Source organism: Acomys russatus, chromosome 19 (genome assembly GCF_903995435.1).
Source record: "Acomys russatus chromosome 19, mAcoRus1.1, whole genome shotgun sequence".
Lineage (NCBI taxonomy): Eukaryota > Metazoa > Chordata > Mammalia > Rodentia > Muridae > Acomys > Acomys russatus.
The window spans coordinates 40,788,086-40,805,303 of record NC_067155.1 but is presented as its reverse complement, the minus strand read 5'-3'; the positions used below and the strand labels follow the sequence as shown (position 1 = coordinate 40,805,303).

Below are 17,218 nucleotides of genomic sequence, written 5' to 3'. Positions count from 1 at the left end.
TGAGAGACCTCAGCCCTCTCTAGGTAGCGCTGCAGAAATGGGTAAGCACTGTGTCCCAGTGGCTCCCACGCAAGCTAGTGCTGTACCACAGGATATGGGTGACAACACCAGCTGGGAGGCCAGATGCCTGTAGTGACAATGCCAAACTCATGCACAGCTGTGTAAACATGGGGGCAGGGAACCGCACTGAGAGCCCTGGCAGGCCCAGCGATGGGGGTGTTGAGGTCTCCCCTTCTCTGCAGTTCATCAGTCTCATCTCGTCACAGGGAATAGGGATAGCTGCCTCTGATAAGCTGGGGTAGGCCCCTGCCCCACCCACGGCCAGGCTAACCACTATGCTAAAACAGGAAGTCCCTCCAGTTTCTCTCTCAATACCTCATCTGGGGGCCACAGGCAGCAGGAAGCTGAGCTGGCTGGTCTCTGAGATGGTGCCCCAGCCTGTGTTGACACAATACACGGGGGTGGCTGGTTCAGGCCCATTTTGTTGCTAAGCATGGAAGAGTCTGGTGTGTGTGTGTGTGTGCGTGTGTGTGTGACCATCTCTGACCTCAGTCAGCCTGTGGCGGTGGGCTCTAGGACATTTCTCCTCAGTTCTGCCAGGCCTTCCGCACCGGGTCACCTCTCTAGCTAGGATCAGGCAACTCTGAGTCCTATAACAGCGTCTGTTACCCTGTTGAAGAGCTGTGTGCCCCTGACACCCTGTGACACTCCAGAGTCTGGAGGAGAGCACCAAGCTGAGCTGTAGACTGGACACCACATTCCTGTCTGTCATCACAAGCCATGTTACCTACCTTTGTGCCAGTCCTGGGCCCAACTCTGCACTCTGGAGCAGCCTATTCTTTGAGTGTATATGTGTGTGCGCGCGTGTGCACGCATGCACACACTTGCATGCTTGCATGTGCACGTGTTTGACAGTGTCTCATGTAGCCTCAAACTCACCACGTAGCAGAGGACCACGCTGGAGTCCTGGTCCTCCCGCCCTCTACCTCCTTAGTCCTGAGATGACCACACCTGGCTTACGTAGTGCTGTGGTTCAAACCTAGGGCTTCCTGCACGCTAGGCAAGCACCCGACTAATCAGCTGAGCCCCAGGTCCCCAGCTGGCCTTGGAAATTCACTGTCCTGCCCCGCCAATCACAAGGTCCAGATATCTGCGATCTACCATGAACTCTGGTATGCTGGGACCCAGGAAGTCCCCAGGGCCGTGTGATCGTGGTTCTTCCTCCGGCCTCCATGATGCGATGGCTGGTCCTCTCATTCCTTTAGACCCTTATTCATGCGAGGACAGGAGTATGGAGTTATCGGGGCAGCATCGGGGCAGTCTGCTTAGCAGTCCCCACTGTGGCTCTTGTGACGCCATGGGGGGTTTTCATGCAGCCGGGGGTTTGTCTGGCAGCCCCTTGGCTACTCCTACCAGCTGCGTGGCTAAGACCGCGCTGAGGGGCGCGCTCCCCTTGCGGGCCTCGCTCACACCACCTGCAGGCTCCTCTCGTGCCCGTCCAGCTGCACCTTCAGTTTATGGAGCTCCTCGATCTCGCGGTTGTGGCGTTCGGTCTTATGCCGCACCAGGGAGCGGTAGAAGTGGATCGTGAAGACCACGAAAATGAGACCCACTGGGACCATGATGATGGTGGACACCAGCGCGGCCTGCCAGCCCGTGTGGCTGTGGGAGCCTGGCTGATCCTTGGCGTCCACTGGGAGGAACTTGATCCAGCAGAGCAGAACTACCTCAGCCAGGAAGAGCAGGATGCCCAAAACGGTGGAAAAGCCCCAGGCAAGCTCGATGTAGGGGTGCATGCGCTCGTGCGGCGATTCGCTGATGGAGTTGAGGTTGTGGATGTTGCTCACGGCTTCCACGTTGGGCAGGATGCATGTGCTGATGAGCAGGGCGAACAGGTGCACAGCCACCAGCACCGTGGTGCAGGCGCTGAAGGCGATGAGCAGGGGCTGTGGGTACTGGTACTTTGTTTCCAGCTGCACCTCCACCATGGCCACCTGTGGGCACAGCAGGGATGCTGGGTCAGGTGGGCAGGGATGCATCCCACTGTGGCCATCAGTTGGGTACAGTAGGATGGGCTGTGTATGCTAGGCAAGGGCTGCACTGCTGGGACACGCCCCAAGCTCTCCACTGGGGAGCTGTTGTTGTTTTGGTTTTGGTATCTCTTTTGTTTTATTTTACAGAGGACTCTGAGATAGGAAACAAAGATGGTTAAAAGGCAGAAAAGCTGGAATGTAGCTCACTAGTAGAACTCCTGCCTAGAATCCCCCAGTGAGGGGATGGGGGTGTGGCTCAGTGGTAGAGCACCTGCCTAGAATCCCCCAGTGAGGGGCTGGGGTGTGGCTCAGTGGTAGAGCACCTGCCTAGAATCTCCCAGTGAGGGGCTGGGGGTGTGGCTCAGTGGTAGAGCACCTGCCTAGAATCCCCCAGTGAGGAGCTGGGGTGTGGCTCAGTGGTAGAGCACCTGCCTAGAATCCCCCAGTGAGGGGCTGGGGTGTGGCTCAGTGGTAGAGCCCCTGTCTAGAATCCCCAGTGAGGGGCTGGGGTGTGGTTCAGTGGTAGAGCACCTGCCTAGAATCCCCCAGTGAGGGGCTGGGGTGTGGCTCAGTGGTAGAACACCTGCCTAGAATCTCCCAGTGAGGGGCTGGGGTGTGGCTCAGTGGTAGAGCACCTGCCTAGAATCCCCCAGTGAGGGGCTGGGGTGTGGCTCAGTGGTAGAGCCCCTGTCTAGAATCCCCCAGTGAGGGGCTGGGGTATGGTTCAGTGGTAGAGCACCTGTCTAGAATCCCCCAGTGAGGGGCTGGGGTGTAGATCAGTGGTAGAGCACCTGCCTAGAATCCCCCAGTGAGGGGCTGGGGTGTGGCTCAGTGGTAGAACACCTGCCTAGAATCTCCCAGTGAGGAGCTGGGGTGTGGCTCAGTGGTAGAGCATCTGCCTAGAATCCCCCAGTGAGGGATTGGGTGTGGCTCAGTGGTAGAGCACCTGTCTAGACTCCCCCAGTGAGGGGCTGGGCTGTGGCTCAGTGGTATATAGGTCTCACCTAGCATGTACATGGATTTCTAACACCTCAACAATAAATAAGTAGATAAAAGGGAGGACGCGAGCCGAGCATGGTGGCGCACGCCTTTAATCCCAGCCCTCGGGAGGCATAGGCAGGCGGATACCTGTGAGTTCGAGGCCAGCCTGGTCTACAAAGTGAGTCCAGGACAGCCAAGGCTACACAGAGAAACCCTGTCTCGAAAAACAAAAACAAAAACAAAAACAAAAACAAAAACAAAAACAAAAAAAAGGGAGGACACAGGGCCCAGAGCATGCAGTTTGTGTCTGCTTCAAGAGGAAGGCCAGCCAGGAGCCATGCTTCTCCTTATTATGTGGAGATCTATGAGGTGGCCATAGATTGCTAGTGTGAGTACAGGGGTGTGTGTGAGTGTGTGTGTGTGTGTGTGTGTGTGTTTGTGTGCGCGCGTGCACGCGCACGCGTGTGTACACTATGCATATGGAGGCCAAGGATAAACTTGCAGGAATCACTTCTACAGTGTGGGTTCTAATGTTTGAACCCAGGCCATCAGGCTTGCCTGCAAACGTCTTTACCTGTTGGCCCTGACTCTGCTCTTGCCTCTACTCTGAATATTGAGGGCGCTTCCTACCTCCCCCTGGGCATTTTGTGGTGGGCTATAATAGCCCACTAAAGGAAACTTCCAGAAGAGATGCAAAGGACACTAGGGTGCTTCCAAATGTATCTCCAAATTGCATCCAGAAGCTTCTACTAGTACTAGACAAACTGCACAAACAGGAGAAATGCATTATTACTGGGCGGCACGGTTGCCATAGCCAAGCTGAGGTCACACGGTGTGTGGGCCACCTGGATGACCGAGGCCCCGCCTCTATGCCTGTCGATGCACTCCAGGCTGCCATGATGTCTAGACGCCCCTCCCTGTCTCCAGGATGCACACTTCCTGTCTGATCAGAACCTGTCTGGAAACCGCAAGAGTGGCTTAAGCTTTCGTTTGGGTGAGCACTGCGATGGGTGAGACACTATGAAGTCTTCCAAAGTGTGGCAAGCCAAATGGTCTCAAGGCCTGGATCCAAAATGACAGCTGCTGCTGGTGGGGGTGAGTTCCAAGCTCTGCGCCTCACAGAGAAAGAGGACCATCTGGCTGGGTGTGCGGCTCAGGGGTACAGCGCTTGCCTGGCAGACACACACAAAGCCCTGGGATCCACTGTCAGCACCAAACACACAGACACACAGATACACACACACACAGAGACACATAGATACACACACAGAGAGACATAGGGACACACAGAGACACATAGGGACACACACAGAGACACATAGGGATACACACACAGACACACAGTTACACATACATACATACACACATAAATACACACACAGAGTCACACAGGGACACACACACAGACACATAGATACACAGACACACACAGACACATATAGATACACACACACACACATAGGGACACACACACACATATATAGAAACACACAGACACATATGGACAGACACATAGACACAGGCACACACACAGAAACACGCAGACACATAGGCACACACACACAAAGAAATACATAGGCACACAGACACACAAACACAGACACATAGACATACATACGCACACAGACAGAGTCACACACACACACACACACACACACACATATACACAGAGAGACAAACACAGACTCAGATACACACATACATACATAGAGACGCACACACACAGACACATAGAAACATAGGCACACATACACACATACACAGACACAGAGGCACACAGACACACAGAGAGATGCACACACACATACATAGACACACACACAGATAGACACAGAGAGACATACACACAGACTCATAGATACACACATACATACACACACACATACACACGAACATGGGGGTGAGGGGAGAAAAGAAGCTAAGTATGGTGGTGCACACCTTTAATCCAAACACTGGGGAGGCAAAGGTAGGAGGATCTCTGGGCTGGAGGCTAGCCTGGTCTACATAGTGAGCTCAAGGGCAACCTGTCTACATTGTGAGGCCTGTCTGAAAAAAAAATTTTAAAGGGGAAAAAAATAAGGACATTATATTAAATCCTGTAAAATGTCTCAACTTTCCAAAACTAAAACCAATAGAAACCAGGTCAGAAAAACGCAGTCCTGGCCGGGTCTACAAGGTGAGTCCAGGACAGCTAAGGCTACGCAGAGAAACCCTGTCTCAAAAAACAAAAACAAACAAACAAACAAACAAATGCAGTTCTGTACAAGTCCCTGGTAAAGAGGGAGAATTCCAATCGTCACAGCAGCACCGACTGTGGCATACAGACTCCCAGCACACAGGAGTCAGAGGCAGGTGGATCTGTGAGTCCAAGGTCAGGCTGGTCTACACAGAGTTCCAAGACAGTCAGGGCCTTGAACCCTCGACCCTTCTGCTCCTGCCTCTAGTGCTGGGACAACAGATGCGTGACATCATCTCTTATGAGTATTGGGCACCACTCTGCTCCAGAGCCCCACCCCCACTGCCCACCCCCTGGCTATTTCTGAATGTGACAGTTCCCTGTTTCCCTGAAGACACTGCCAGTCAGAGTCATCTGTGGGAACATTCTGTCAAACTTTGAATTCCAGTCACACAAACTGACTCATCCCAAGTATCAGAAAAGAGGTGATGCCTGGCACTGTATGCCCGACCTTCTTTTGCTGAGGGTCCCAGGCTATGTCACAGATCAAAGCCACCTTTGGACCCCATGCCTCTATATGATCAGTAACCAGAAGGGCCTGGGGGCAGTGAGATGTGCTTTGAGGCCAGGGATAGTGATATAGACCTTTTTTGTTTGTTTGTTTTTGTTTTTTTCAAGACAGGGTTTCTCTATGTAGCCCTGGCTGTGCTGGGCTCACTTTGTAGACCAGGCTGACCTCAAACTTACAGCGATCCACCTGCCTCTGCCTCCCAAGCGTTGGGATTAAAGGCATGTGCCACCTAGCCTGGGGATATAGATCTTTTAATTGCAGGAACCAGGAGGCTGAGGCAGCAGGATCATGAATCTGAGGCTACATATTGACACCACAGCTGACAATTGCTGTCTCTTCCCCCCACCCCCGGAAGCACGGTCTCATGGTAGGCCAAGGTAGCACTGAACTCACTATGTAGCTCAGGGTAAATTTGAACTTCTGACCTCGTGAGGGCTGCGGTGACAGGTGTGCACCACCGTGCCTGGTTCCTGCAGGGCGGGCTCTGTGTATGCTAGGCAAGCACTCCTCTGACTGAGGTAGATGGTTAGCATGAGGAAACCGCAGGGGGAAGTGATGAGTGCGCTGGGCAAGGGGCTGGTGGCAGAGCAATGACCTAGCATGCTCAAGGCCCATAGTTTCTGGGGCTGGACAAATAGCTCGGTGGTTAAGAACACTGTTTGCTGTGCGCTCATGAGGACTTTAGTTTGGACCCCAACACCCATGTAAAAGCTGGAAGCCTAGCAGAGAAAAATTGAGCCCTGGGTTTAGGGAGAGACCCTGCCTCAAAGATCTGCCTTCCATCAGAGTGATGGATGCCTTCCATCTTTTCTGGCCTCCTGGTGCATATGCATATGTACATATATTCATACATACAGACAAACACACACAAATACACAAATACTTTTTAAAGGGTCCTAGAGATGGGGGAGGCCCCTTAGGGGTTAAAAAGGTTGCCCAGGAAGCTTAGGGGTTCAGAGTTCGGATCCTCAGAACCCCTGTTAATACTGGGTGGGTGTGGTGACCCACCTACAATTCCAGCCCTGGGAGGGCAAACAGGATCAGCAGAGTTGGTGCTTAGCAGGATTAACTGCATCAGTGGGCTCTGGATTTGATTGAGAGACCCTGCCTCTGGGGGCTGGAGAGATGGCTCTGGATTTGATTGAGAGATCCTGCCTCTGGGGGCTGGAGAGATGGCTCTGGATTTGATTGAGAGACCCTGCCTCTGGGGGCTGGAGAGATGGCTCTGTGGTTAAGAGCAGTGTCTGTTCTTCCAGAAGACCCAGGTTTGATTCCCGGCACTCATATAGTGGCATACAACCGCCTGTAGCTCTAGCTTTGGGGGTCTGGGGATCTGACCCCCTCTTCCAGCCTCCTCGAGTACCAGGCATGTACATGGTATAAACATATATATAGGCAAAGCAACAACCCCCCCCCCCCCGCTGAGAGAGAGAGAGAGAGAGAGAGAGAGAGAGAGAGAGAGAGAGAGAGAGAGAGAGAGAAATCTGGCTCAGTAAACATGGTGGAAGAACAGTGGGATGATTCTCATCCCCCCCCCACATACATGTAAAACATGCACACACATACATGTACACACATCACAGACACACAAAAGGGGAAAATCAGAGTGAAAAAGGTCCTATAGAACAACAAAAGGAAAGAAATAGGAAATAAAAAGACCCCAAATTCAATCTCCAGCAACAAACAATACACACACACAAAAAAAAAAAGGAAAAAGAAAAGAAAAAAAGCCCCAGTGTTGCTCAGAAGTAGGCGGTCACTGCTCCAGCCTGTATGGTCTTGTCCTCCCTGGCTAGAAGGGTCTAACTCTCCCAAATGTGGCCCACTCATAGCCTAGCATGCTCTTCCGCCACAGCGGCTTTCCATGGAGGAAGTTTACTTTCTATTGCTCTGCCTTGTTTGATAACAGAGGAAGCTGTGGCCTGCAGTTAAAAATACAAAACAAAACAAAACTAAATGATTATTTGACTTGAAATAAATCACTTCCTACCGAGTGGTACCCCGACAGGAGCAGTGAGGGAGGGCTAAACCCTTCCAAGCTCTCCGCTGGGCCAATTCCCTGTGGGACGTGGGGGCAGGGAGACTTTGGAGTCAAGGGGACAGATGTGATGGACTCTTGTCCAAGGATGACTAAGTGAGCTGGCGGTAGCCAGGAGCCAGGCTAGAAACACAGCCCCACCGTCACCGGGAGGAGGCCACATTGGCCAGCATCTACAAGCCCAGCTGGGCTGGCCACCGGCCATAGGTCCCTGAGTTCCTGGTCAAGTTCCTCAGATTCCCAAACTCGTGGGCGAAGCCTGCGATGGGACAGACAGAACACAAAAATGCGACCTTTTCCAGTAAAACTCTATTCACTAAAGCTGTTTTGTTTTTTGAGACAGGATCTCACTATGAGCCTTGACGTCTGTGTGTCTGTGTGTGTGTGTTGTGTTCATGGGTGAGCATGCGCAAGAGCATTCATATGCACATTCATGTGGAAGCCAGAGATAAATCTCAGGATTTGCTTCTCAAGTGCTATCCACCCACCCCACCCCCACACCACCCTCTTTTTTTTTTTTTCATATGTATGTGGTACACATGTGTAGGCACGTTTGTATGTGTGTGCGCTCATGTGCACATATATGTGGGTGCACACACATGAGGAGGCATGATGTTGATTGATGTCAGGAGTCATCCTCAATTAGCCTTCCAAATTGTTCACCAAGGCAGGGTCTCTCTGTGTAGCCTTGGCTGTCCTGGGCTCACTTTGTAGACCAGGCTGGCCTCGAACTCACAGCGATCTGCCTGCCTCTGCCTCCTGTGTGCTGGGTCTTTTCTTTTCTTTTTTAAAATTAATTAATAGTGTGTGTGTGTGTGTGTGTGTGTGTGTGTGTCTGTGTGTGTCTGTAAGAGTGTAAGTGCAAGGCCGGGCGTGGTGGCGCACGCCTTTAATCCCAGCACTCAGGAGGCAGAGGCAGGGGGATCACAGTGAGTTCAAGGCCAGCCCTGGTCTACAAAGTGAGTCCAGGACAGCCAAGGCTACACAGAGAAACCCTGCCTCGAAAAACCAAAACAAAAAACAAACAAAAGAGTGCATGTGCACACATGCTGTGGAGGTCAGAGGGCAACCTTCCATATCCAGAGCTCTCCCTCCACTGTGGGTTCTAGGGAAATGTTTGCACAGGCAAGTACCTTACTGACTGAGCTGTGTCCGTCTCCTTCAACTCCCCCGCCCCTGCCTCCCCCATACTCACCATGGCGAAGCCAGAGAGGAGGGCAGAGGTCCGGCTGGAAGCTTTCAGCTTGGCCCTGCTCAGATACAACTTCCTCCAGGACAGGGCCTGCACCGAATGGTGGTTAGAGGTGACCAGTTCCAGGTAGCTGCGTCGGACCCAGTCTCGGTAATCCATGCCCTTGTGGCCAGGTTCAGGGCAGGCAGCGGTGGAGGGGTCCATGGGCACATTAAGCTCTGCACTCATGGTGGGAACCAGGCTGGGGGAGAAAGTCACAGGATATGTCAGAGCATCTTAGATGGTTCTTGTGCAACACACAAGAGTCTGAGACCTTTTGTGGTTTTGTTTTTAAAGATATGTTACTTTTAATTTTGTTTTTTCCAGACAGGGTTTCTCTGGGTAGCCTTGGCTGTCCCGGACTCACTTTGTAGACCAGGCTGGCCTCGAACTCACAGAGATCTTCCTGACTCTGCCTCCTGAGTGCTAGGATTAAAGGCATGCATCACCATACTCAGCTTATTACTATTTCATTTGTGTGTGTGTGTGTGTGTGTGTGTGTGTGTGTGTGTGTGTGTAAAATCAGCAGTCCTCTGGAGGAGCAGTTCCAGCAGGCCAAGCTTCTTGCCTGTATTGCCTCAAGACCAGGCTAGTGTGGCCAAGCAGATGGCCATGTGCTGGAGGACAAGGAGCTGGAGTCCTATCTGAGGAAGATGAAAGCCTGGAAAGGCAAACAAACCATTCATAGCCCATTTAATAAAGGTGTTTATTGTCCTATTTACAAAAAGCCTTAGAAGTATGTGCATATGTGTGCCTGTGTCCTGGTTAGCACAAGTGAATGTGTGTGGTACATGTGCACAGGGTGTCTTCCTCAGTCATTCTCCAACTTATTTGTTTGAGGTGGTCACTCACTGAATCTAGAGTTTACCACTTTGGCTCAATTGGTTGTCTGTCCAGCTCCAGGACGCTCCCTGCCTCCACCTCCCCAGCACAGGGTTTACAGGTACATTCTGCCTTGTATAGCTTTCCTTTTTTATTGAGACAACAGTTATGTTGATCCTCCTGCCTCAGCTTCTGGAATAGGCGGGATTGCAGGCTACTTGCTGGACTCTTGAACACAAGGTCCCTGAAGACCCAAAGCTGCTTGTAATGTGAGGGTGGGGCATTTCTCAGTAGCTACTAAAATCTAATCTTAGTTGTGATAAATTAGCTCCAAACCCTCTAGCCACTTTCTGAGTTGAGCCACACCCAGGCTGCAGTGGAAACCTTTAGCAAAATGAAAATCAAGAGTGGGTTGAGGCAGAAGGATATAAAGTATAAAGTTGGGCTGTGAGGGGTGTGTGTGTGTGTGTGTGTGTGTGTGTGTGTGTGTGTGTGTGTGTGTGTGTGTAAGAGGGTATAAGGAGTATCTTTCTCTGTTGTTCTCCACCTCAATCTTTGAAACAGGATCTCAGGTTCCCACAGTGCTGGGATTGCAGGCATGTGGTCATGTCCAGCTTTTTAATTTTTTATTATTTATTTATTGTTTTTTTTTTCGAGACAGGGTTTCTCTGTGTTAGCCTTGGGTGTCCTGGACTCACTCTATAGAGCAGGCTGGCCTCGAACTCACAGCGATCCACCTGCCTCCCGAGTACTGGAATTAGAGGCATGCGCCACCACGCCTGACTATGTCCAGCTTTTTAAATAGGCCCTGGCGATTTGAACTCAGGCTCCTCTTACTTTCACAGCGAGTGCTCTTACTGACCGAACCATCTTCCTAGCTCCTGATCTGAGCTGTATTAGGGAGACCCTATATCTAAGTGACAAGGTGAGGGGCCAGAGAGACGGCCCTGCAGACTTGCCACCGGGTCTGATGACCTGGCTTGATCCCTGGAACCCACATTGTGAGAGGAGAGAGGCAGACCCATCAACTGTCCTCTGACCCCTTCCATACACCAGGAAATGTGCATTTACACACACACACACACACACACACACACACACACACACACACACTAAATAAATAAATAAATAAATAAATAAATAAATGTAAAAAAATTGTGTTTTAAAAGGAAGAGCCAGAGCTGGGAGGTGGTGGCACATGTCTTTAATCCCAGCGGATCCCTATGAGTTCGAGGCCAGCCTGGTCTACAGAGTGAGTTCCAGGGCAGCCAGGGCTACACAGAGAAACCCTGTCTCTAAAAACAAAACAAAACAAAACAAAACAAAACAAAAAAAAGAGGTTACATAGTGAGACCCTGTCCCAAAAGTGGGGGGAGGGGGGAGAAAGGAGTGGGAAGAGGAGGGAGAGGAAGAAAAGAAAGAGGGAGGTTAGTGTTGGGGAACACCGTTACCTGACATGAACATGCTTTGCTTTGAGGGAGGGTCTCTCTATGTTCCCTGTTGTCTTGGAACTCACTATGTAGACCATTCTAACTTCAGTCTCTCTCTCTCTCTCTCTCTCTCTCTCACACACACACACACACACACACACACACACACACACACACACACACACAGAGAGAGAGAGAGAGAGAGAGAGAGGTCTGTCTACCAGATCTATCCGCTGGGATTAAAGTCATGTGCCAGATCACAGATCTCTGGGCTCATTCTTAGTAGACTTTGGGTCTGACAATGACATGGAATAAACCTCAGGTCTGATCTATTAAGCTCTGTGACTGTGACTTGGACTGGAGAGATGGCTCACTGGCTAAGAGAACACACTGCTCTTCCCGAGGACCTGAGTTTGATTCCCAGCATACACACTAGGGGACTTACGACCACCTGTAAACCCAGCTCCAGGGGAAATCAAACCTCAGACTTTGCATTTGTGCGCATATAGGCACGCATAATAAAATAAATCTTAAAAAAAGATGTAAGACTTTAACGCCAAATCCCCACTAATTCTAAGTGAGTATCAGCATAGCTTCTTTCACTCAGCACAGCATGTGGTAGTGCACTGCAGGTGGGTCCAGGGTGTGGGGGTGATTAATCTCTTTAGGACAAGCCTGAAGGGCAAAGGCACCTTGTGGCTAGCTTGGCATCAGACAATAACTCCTGTGTTCGGAGCCGCCAGGTCCCACGGAAGCTTACCTAAGGCTGTTAGGAAATGTGTAGCCTGGCAGGCTGTGGTACAGGCCTGTCACCACAGCACTGTGGAGGCTTATCAGGAGTGTGGGCTGCAGTGTGAGACTGTGTGTGTGTGTGTGTGTGTGTGTGTGTGTGTAAGGAGAAGGAGGAAGGAGGGAGGGAAAGAGAGAGAGAGAAGGAGGGAGGGGAAAGAAAACATACTAGTGAGATAACTCAGTGGGTAAACATGCTTGCCACCAACCCAGGGACCAGTGTTCAATCCCTGGGGCCCACACAGTGGAAGGAGAAAATTGACTCCCAAAAGTTGTCCTCTGCTCCTGACAGGAAAGCTGTGGCATAAACCAAAAGAAACAAATAAACAATGTAATTTAAAAGACAGTGCGAGAGAGAAAGTAGATGAAAAGAAATGAACGAAAGAAAGAGAGACAGAGAGACAGAGACAGAGAGACTAAGAGACAAAACATTAGGACAGGAGTCCACAGCCCCATAAGAGGGTGGGGTATCTGTGAAGGTTAGCAGTGAAGGACGGGCCCCTCAACACACCCATGTCAATACCTCAGAGGGCCAAAGAGGAAGACAGCAGTTGGGAAGGGTCCCTTTGTCTTGCCTTCCTCCTTGTTTTCAGGAAAGCTGAAGGGCCTCAGTGTCATTGACCAACAAAAAGGGTCCCTAGGGATCAGCTGTGTTCTTGCCTTCCTAGGAAACAGCAACTGACGACAATACCTTTGCTTGTTGGAGTTTGAGACAGGGATTCTCTGTGCAGCCCTAGCTGTCCTGGAACTCACGCTGTAGACCAGGCTGGCCATGAATTCAAGAGATTCACTTGCCTCTGCCTCCTGAGTCCTGGGCTTAAAGGCGTGTGCTAACATGGCCCTGAGTGTCACTGTTGTTGTGTATGTGTGTAACAGACAGGATCTCACTAACTCTGGCTGGCCTCGACCTTGCTATATAGACCACAAAGATCTGCCCATCTCTCTCTGTGAGTGTAGCATGATAGGCCTGCACTACCATACCTGGCTTCTGCAGCTGTTTCTAGGAATACCAACTTGAGGACTAGGGTCACGTGTCATCCACACCTGCAGCCAGCAGCACTGTGGCCAGTTACCTCCTCATGGATGTCTCTTCCCTTGGAGGAGATTCAGACAAATACTTCTCACAACTCCCTGGGTTAGCTACAAATGACTGAACATGTCACAGGTTGGAAAGGAACTCATTCTTTTCTTTCTTACACATATAGCACAGAACTAAGCCTGAAGTCTAGGGGAGAAAGGAGAGAGAGAGGAAGAGAAGGGTGAAAATCAATTCTTTTTTTCTTTCTTTCTTTTTCCAAGACAGAATTTCTCTGTAATAGCCCTGACTATCCTAGACTCACTTTGTAGATTAGGCTGGCCTCAAACTCACAACAATCTGCCTGCCTCTGTCTCCCAAGTGCTGGGATTAAAGGCGTGCATCACCACCACCTGGCCTAAAAAATAATTCTTGGTCTCCCATACCCACGGACACTGACAAAATCACATGGATGCTTAAGCATCAAAGGTGAAGAAAGGGCTGGGGCTTGGGCTCAGTGGTAGAGCACCTGCCTAGAATCCCCCAGTGAGGGGCTGGGGTGTGGCTCAGTGGTAGAGCTCCTGCCTAGAATCCCCCAGTGAGGGGCTGGGGTGTGGCTCAGTGGTAGAGGAGCTGCCTAGAATCCCCCAGTGAGGGGCTGGGGCGTGGCTCAGTGGTAGAGCACCTGCCTAGAATCCCCCAGTGAGGGGCTGGGGCGTGGCTCAGTGGTAGAGCCCCTGCCTAGAATCCCCCAGTGAGGGGCTGGGGTGTGGCTCAGTGGTAGAGCCCCTGCCTAGAATCCCCCAGTGAGGGGCTGGGGCGTGGCTCAGTGGCAGAGCACCTGCCTAGAATCCCCCAGTGAGGGGCTGGGGTGTGGCTCAGTGGTAGAGCCCCTGCCTAGAATCCCCCAGTGAGGGGCTGGGGTGTGGCTCAGTGGTAGAGTACCTGCCTAGAATCCCCCAGTGAGGGGCTAGAGGTGTGGCTCAAAAGTTAAAGGCTTACTAGCCTTAGGTTGGATCTCCACCATGGCATAAAACTGGGTGTAATTGTGCCCACCTGAAATTCCAGCACTGGAAAGAGAGAAGCAGGAAGATTAAGAGTTCAAGGCCATCTTCCGTCATAAATTCAAACTCAGCCTGGGCTGCAGGAGACTCTGTCTCAAAACCAAAAACTCAAAACAAAAAATTATGGGGCTCCAAGGAAGCCTTGAGTGAATGTGTAAGGAGTTGAAGTCCCAACTGAACGTGTTTTATTGACAAGGGCCAAGGCCTCAGACCCGTGGGAATTGGCAAAGCCTTCCTTCAGGTGAGGCTCAGAGTCATGGCAAAGCTTTGCTCTGGTCCAGGCAGTGTTGATGCACGACTTGTCAGTGTGGAAAAGCTGGCAACTGCAGCTTCCTCTCCAGCTAGCTGCGGACACACAGTAGGGACATGCTGAACAGTCTCCAGCGGTGCTCTGGATTGGGGGCACGGCGGGACTGCCGAGTCTCCCGGGCGCAAGACTCCCTTTCACCCAGTGAAATGGCTTGTGGAGGTGCTGGACAGGATGGCTCAGCAGTTAAGAGAACTGGCTGCTCTTCCAGAGGACTCAGAACCCATTCCCAGCGCCCTGTGGTGGCTCACGACTGTCTGTGACTCCAGTCTCAGGGGATCGGAGGAAGGAAAGGGAGTCAGGAGCTGAAGACCGTGGTTTCCCAGGGAGCCATACGTGAGGAAGGCCCTGGGTTCCAGCCTGAGAGTGCAGCTGAGCCAAGATATGCAGATAGCCCCAGAGTGCTTAGGGGTAGGCTGGAGAGGGGCTGCTCCAGCTGAGTCTTAGGCCTACAGGTCCTGTAAGGAGATGAGAGACCCTTCCACTATGATTAGCCCAGTTAGCCCGGGAGGTTCAAATCATTCTCTTTTCTTTCTTTTTGTTTTGTTTGTTTTCCAAGACAGGGTAGCTCTGGCTGTCCTGGATTTAACCTGTAGACCAGGCTAGCCTCTAACTCAGAGATCCACTTGCCTCTACCTCCGAGTTCTGGGATTAAAGGCATGTGCCATTACCACTTGGCTTTTCTTTTCTTTTCCTCCTCCTCTTTTTTTTTTTTTTTTTTTTTTTGAGACAGGGTTTCTCTGTGTAGCCTTGGCTGTCCTGGACTCCTTTTGTAGACCAGGCTAACCTCAAACTCACAGTAATCTGCCTTATTCTGCCTCCTGAGTGCTGGGATTAAAGTTGTGTGCCACCACCACCTGGCTTCCTTCTTTTCTTTCTTTTTTTCTTTTTTTTTTTTTTGCCTCCAACCAAAAATGTAACCAAGTATAGCCTTGAACTCTGGATGCTCCTGCCTCCACCTCCAAGGGCAGCGATTACATGCTTGGTTTACAAAATGCTGGGGGTTGCACCCAGGGCTTCCTGCATGATAGGCAAAAATATTCTACTAGTTGAGTGACACCTGCAGCTCCCTACTGACCCCCTTTATATTTTTGGCTTTGCTTTGAGATAGGGTCTTGCTGTGTAGCCCAGGCTGGCTTGGAAGTTGGGATTGCCTTGCCTGTCTCTTGAGTACTGTGATTATAGACATGTACCACGGGGCTCCATCTCTTATCTTCTGAGGGCCTGTCTTGGTCCAACCCTTGCCCCACGGGGAGGAGCAGAGTCTGGCCTGCATGCTCCAAGCCCAGGCTGGAGGGGGAGTGGTGACGCAAGATGGAGCCCACAAGTCTGCTAGGCTCCGGCTCTAAGACTGCTAGGCATACATACTGAGCGTTTTTAAATAAAGAGCAGTAGAAAAAAGATGAGGTCTTGTAGAAAGAAAGGGAAAAACAAAACAATAACCCCCGGTGAGATTGTTAGACAAGCCTTTCTCTTGCCAGATCTGTTTTAAACAGTCCCAGGCAGCAGGTTATGGAGTCGGCTTGTTTTAACTTCCTCTAAACATCTGGGGCACGGGAACTGTCTCTTGTCACCCACGCGCCTGAGAGGTGGCAGCGGCCTGCCAGAATCAGCCACCTGCATCCCTGTCCCTTACTCTAGGGAAGTCTCCCGCAAACTGCAGGACCTGAGAATCAGTTGGCAGCCCCAAACTCCAAGTCCTCTGACACTGCACCCTACCAAGGATATCAAGGGATTGGGGGTCAGTGGGCCACCCCTCTCCCTCGCGGTCATCCTGTTGTCCCTTCCTCTCCATCCCACGCCTGTCCGGGAAGAAGCTCCATATCCTCCTGTCCAATCTCCCTGATCCAATTTCCCTGCGCCCCTTAGCTGCGAGGGGACCCTCTCCTGTCCCCCTTTAGACCCTCCCGAGACCGAAAGAGATGGGCGCGCCCGCCGCCGAGCACTCACCCAGGCTGGCCAGCTCTCAGCGCGCTTGGCTTCTGCTCTCCGCTCTGGCTCGTGGCTGGCGTCTGTGTCGCGGCCGGGTGGCCCTGCGGCGGGGCCAGGGCGGAGGACCGGCCCCCCCCCCCCCCCTTTCCGCCCGCAGCCGCTGCCTAGGCAACGCTGCGCCGCTGTCACGTGACCCGTCTGTGGGGCCCGCGGCGGACCATGTGACCTGAAGAGCTGGGTGAGGACCGACCCCCTCTTACAAGATCTAGGGGGTCTTCGCCCCCCCCAAGTGCTATCGCTCCCGTGGGGCTCAGGTGGGTGAGTCAGGACATGGGAGGGCGCTGTTCCTAGTAGGGTGTCTCTAGGGGATGCCCAGCATCTGTCCTCCTCAGCGTGGAGAGGTGGGGACAGGGCGTGAGCGTTGCGGGGTAGGAAGAAGGGTGAGAGAAAGGCTCAGCCAGGCTACGTCCTGGTTTGCCCAGGTTGTGCAGTGACGCCATGCACAGAGCTACTGTAGTCACCCAGGTGGCTCTCGGTTCCAGGAAGACTGAGGACCAAATAGTGCCTTACACCAGAGCGCAAGGGACACGCACTAATTGCTGAGCTCTGAGCACTTCATAGATGGCAGAGAGGGGTCGTTTGGACTCTAGGGTGGGGCACGCCCTCCTGCCCTTGCTGGTGAACTCTGGGGTTTTACGACTGAGAAACTCAAACAGGAACGGGCACTGCAGGAAGTACATACTCAGTAACTCTGAGAAACAAGACGGGTTTCGCATTGGGGCCCCAGTGGGTGCCTCATGGCCCCTCAGAGTTTGTCTGGTTGGCTGCT

At 51.9% G+C, this 17,218-nt stretch overlaps 1 protein-coding gene across 1 annotated transcript; it reads right to left on the bottom strand.

Moving 5' to 3' along the window:
• Window positions 1-1,028: 1,028 nt before the first annotated feature.
• Window positions 1,029-16,548, bottom strand: Orai2 (ORAI calcium release-activated calcium modulator 2). Its single transcript, XM_051161308.1, has 3 exons — window positions 16,408-16,548; window positions 8,995-9,232; window positions 1,029-1,994 (listed from the first exon to the last, which is right to left on the bottom strand). Exons 2-3 carry the CDS (start codon window positions 9,217-9,219, stop codon window positions 1,467-1,469), a joined length of 753 nt encoding a protein of 250 aa, XP_051017265.1. The 5' UTR covers window positions 9,220-9,232; window positions 16,408-16,548; the 3' UTR covers window positions 1,029-1,466.
• Window positions 16,549-17,218: the final 670 nt, after the last annotated feature.

Excerpts from the sequence above, each read along its gene's own strand:
- Orai2 (XM_051161308.1), bottom strand. The coding sequence starts at position 9,219 with ATGAGTGCAGAGCTTAATGTGCCCATGGACCCCTCCACCGCTGCCTGC. Across the intron at positions 1,995-8,994 it reads TCCTCTCTGGCTTCGCCATG|GTGGCCATGGTGGAGGTGCA; the intron begins GTGAGTATGGGG and ends CTGTGCCCACAG.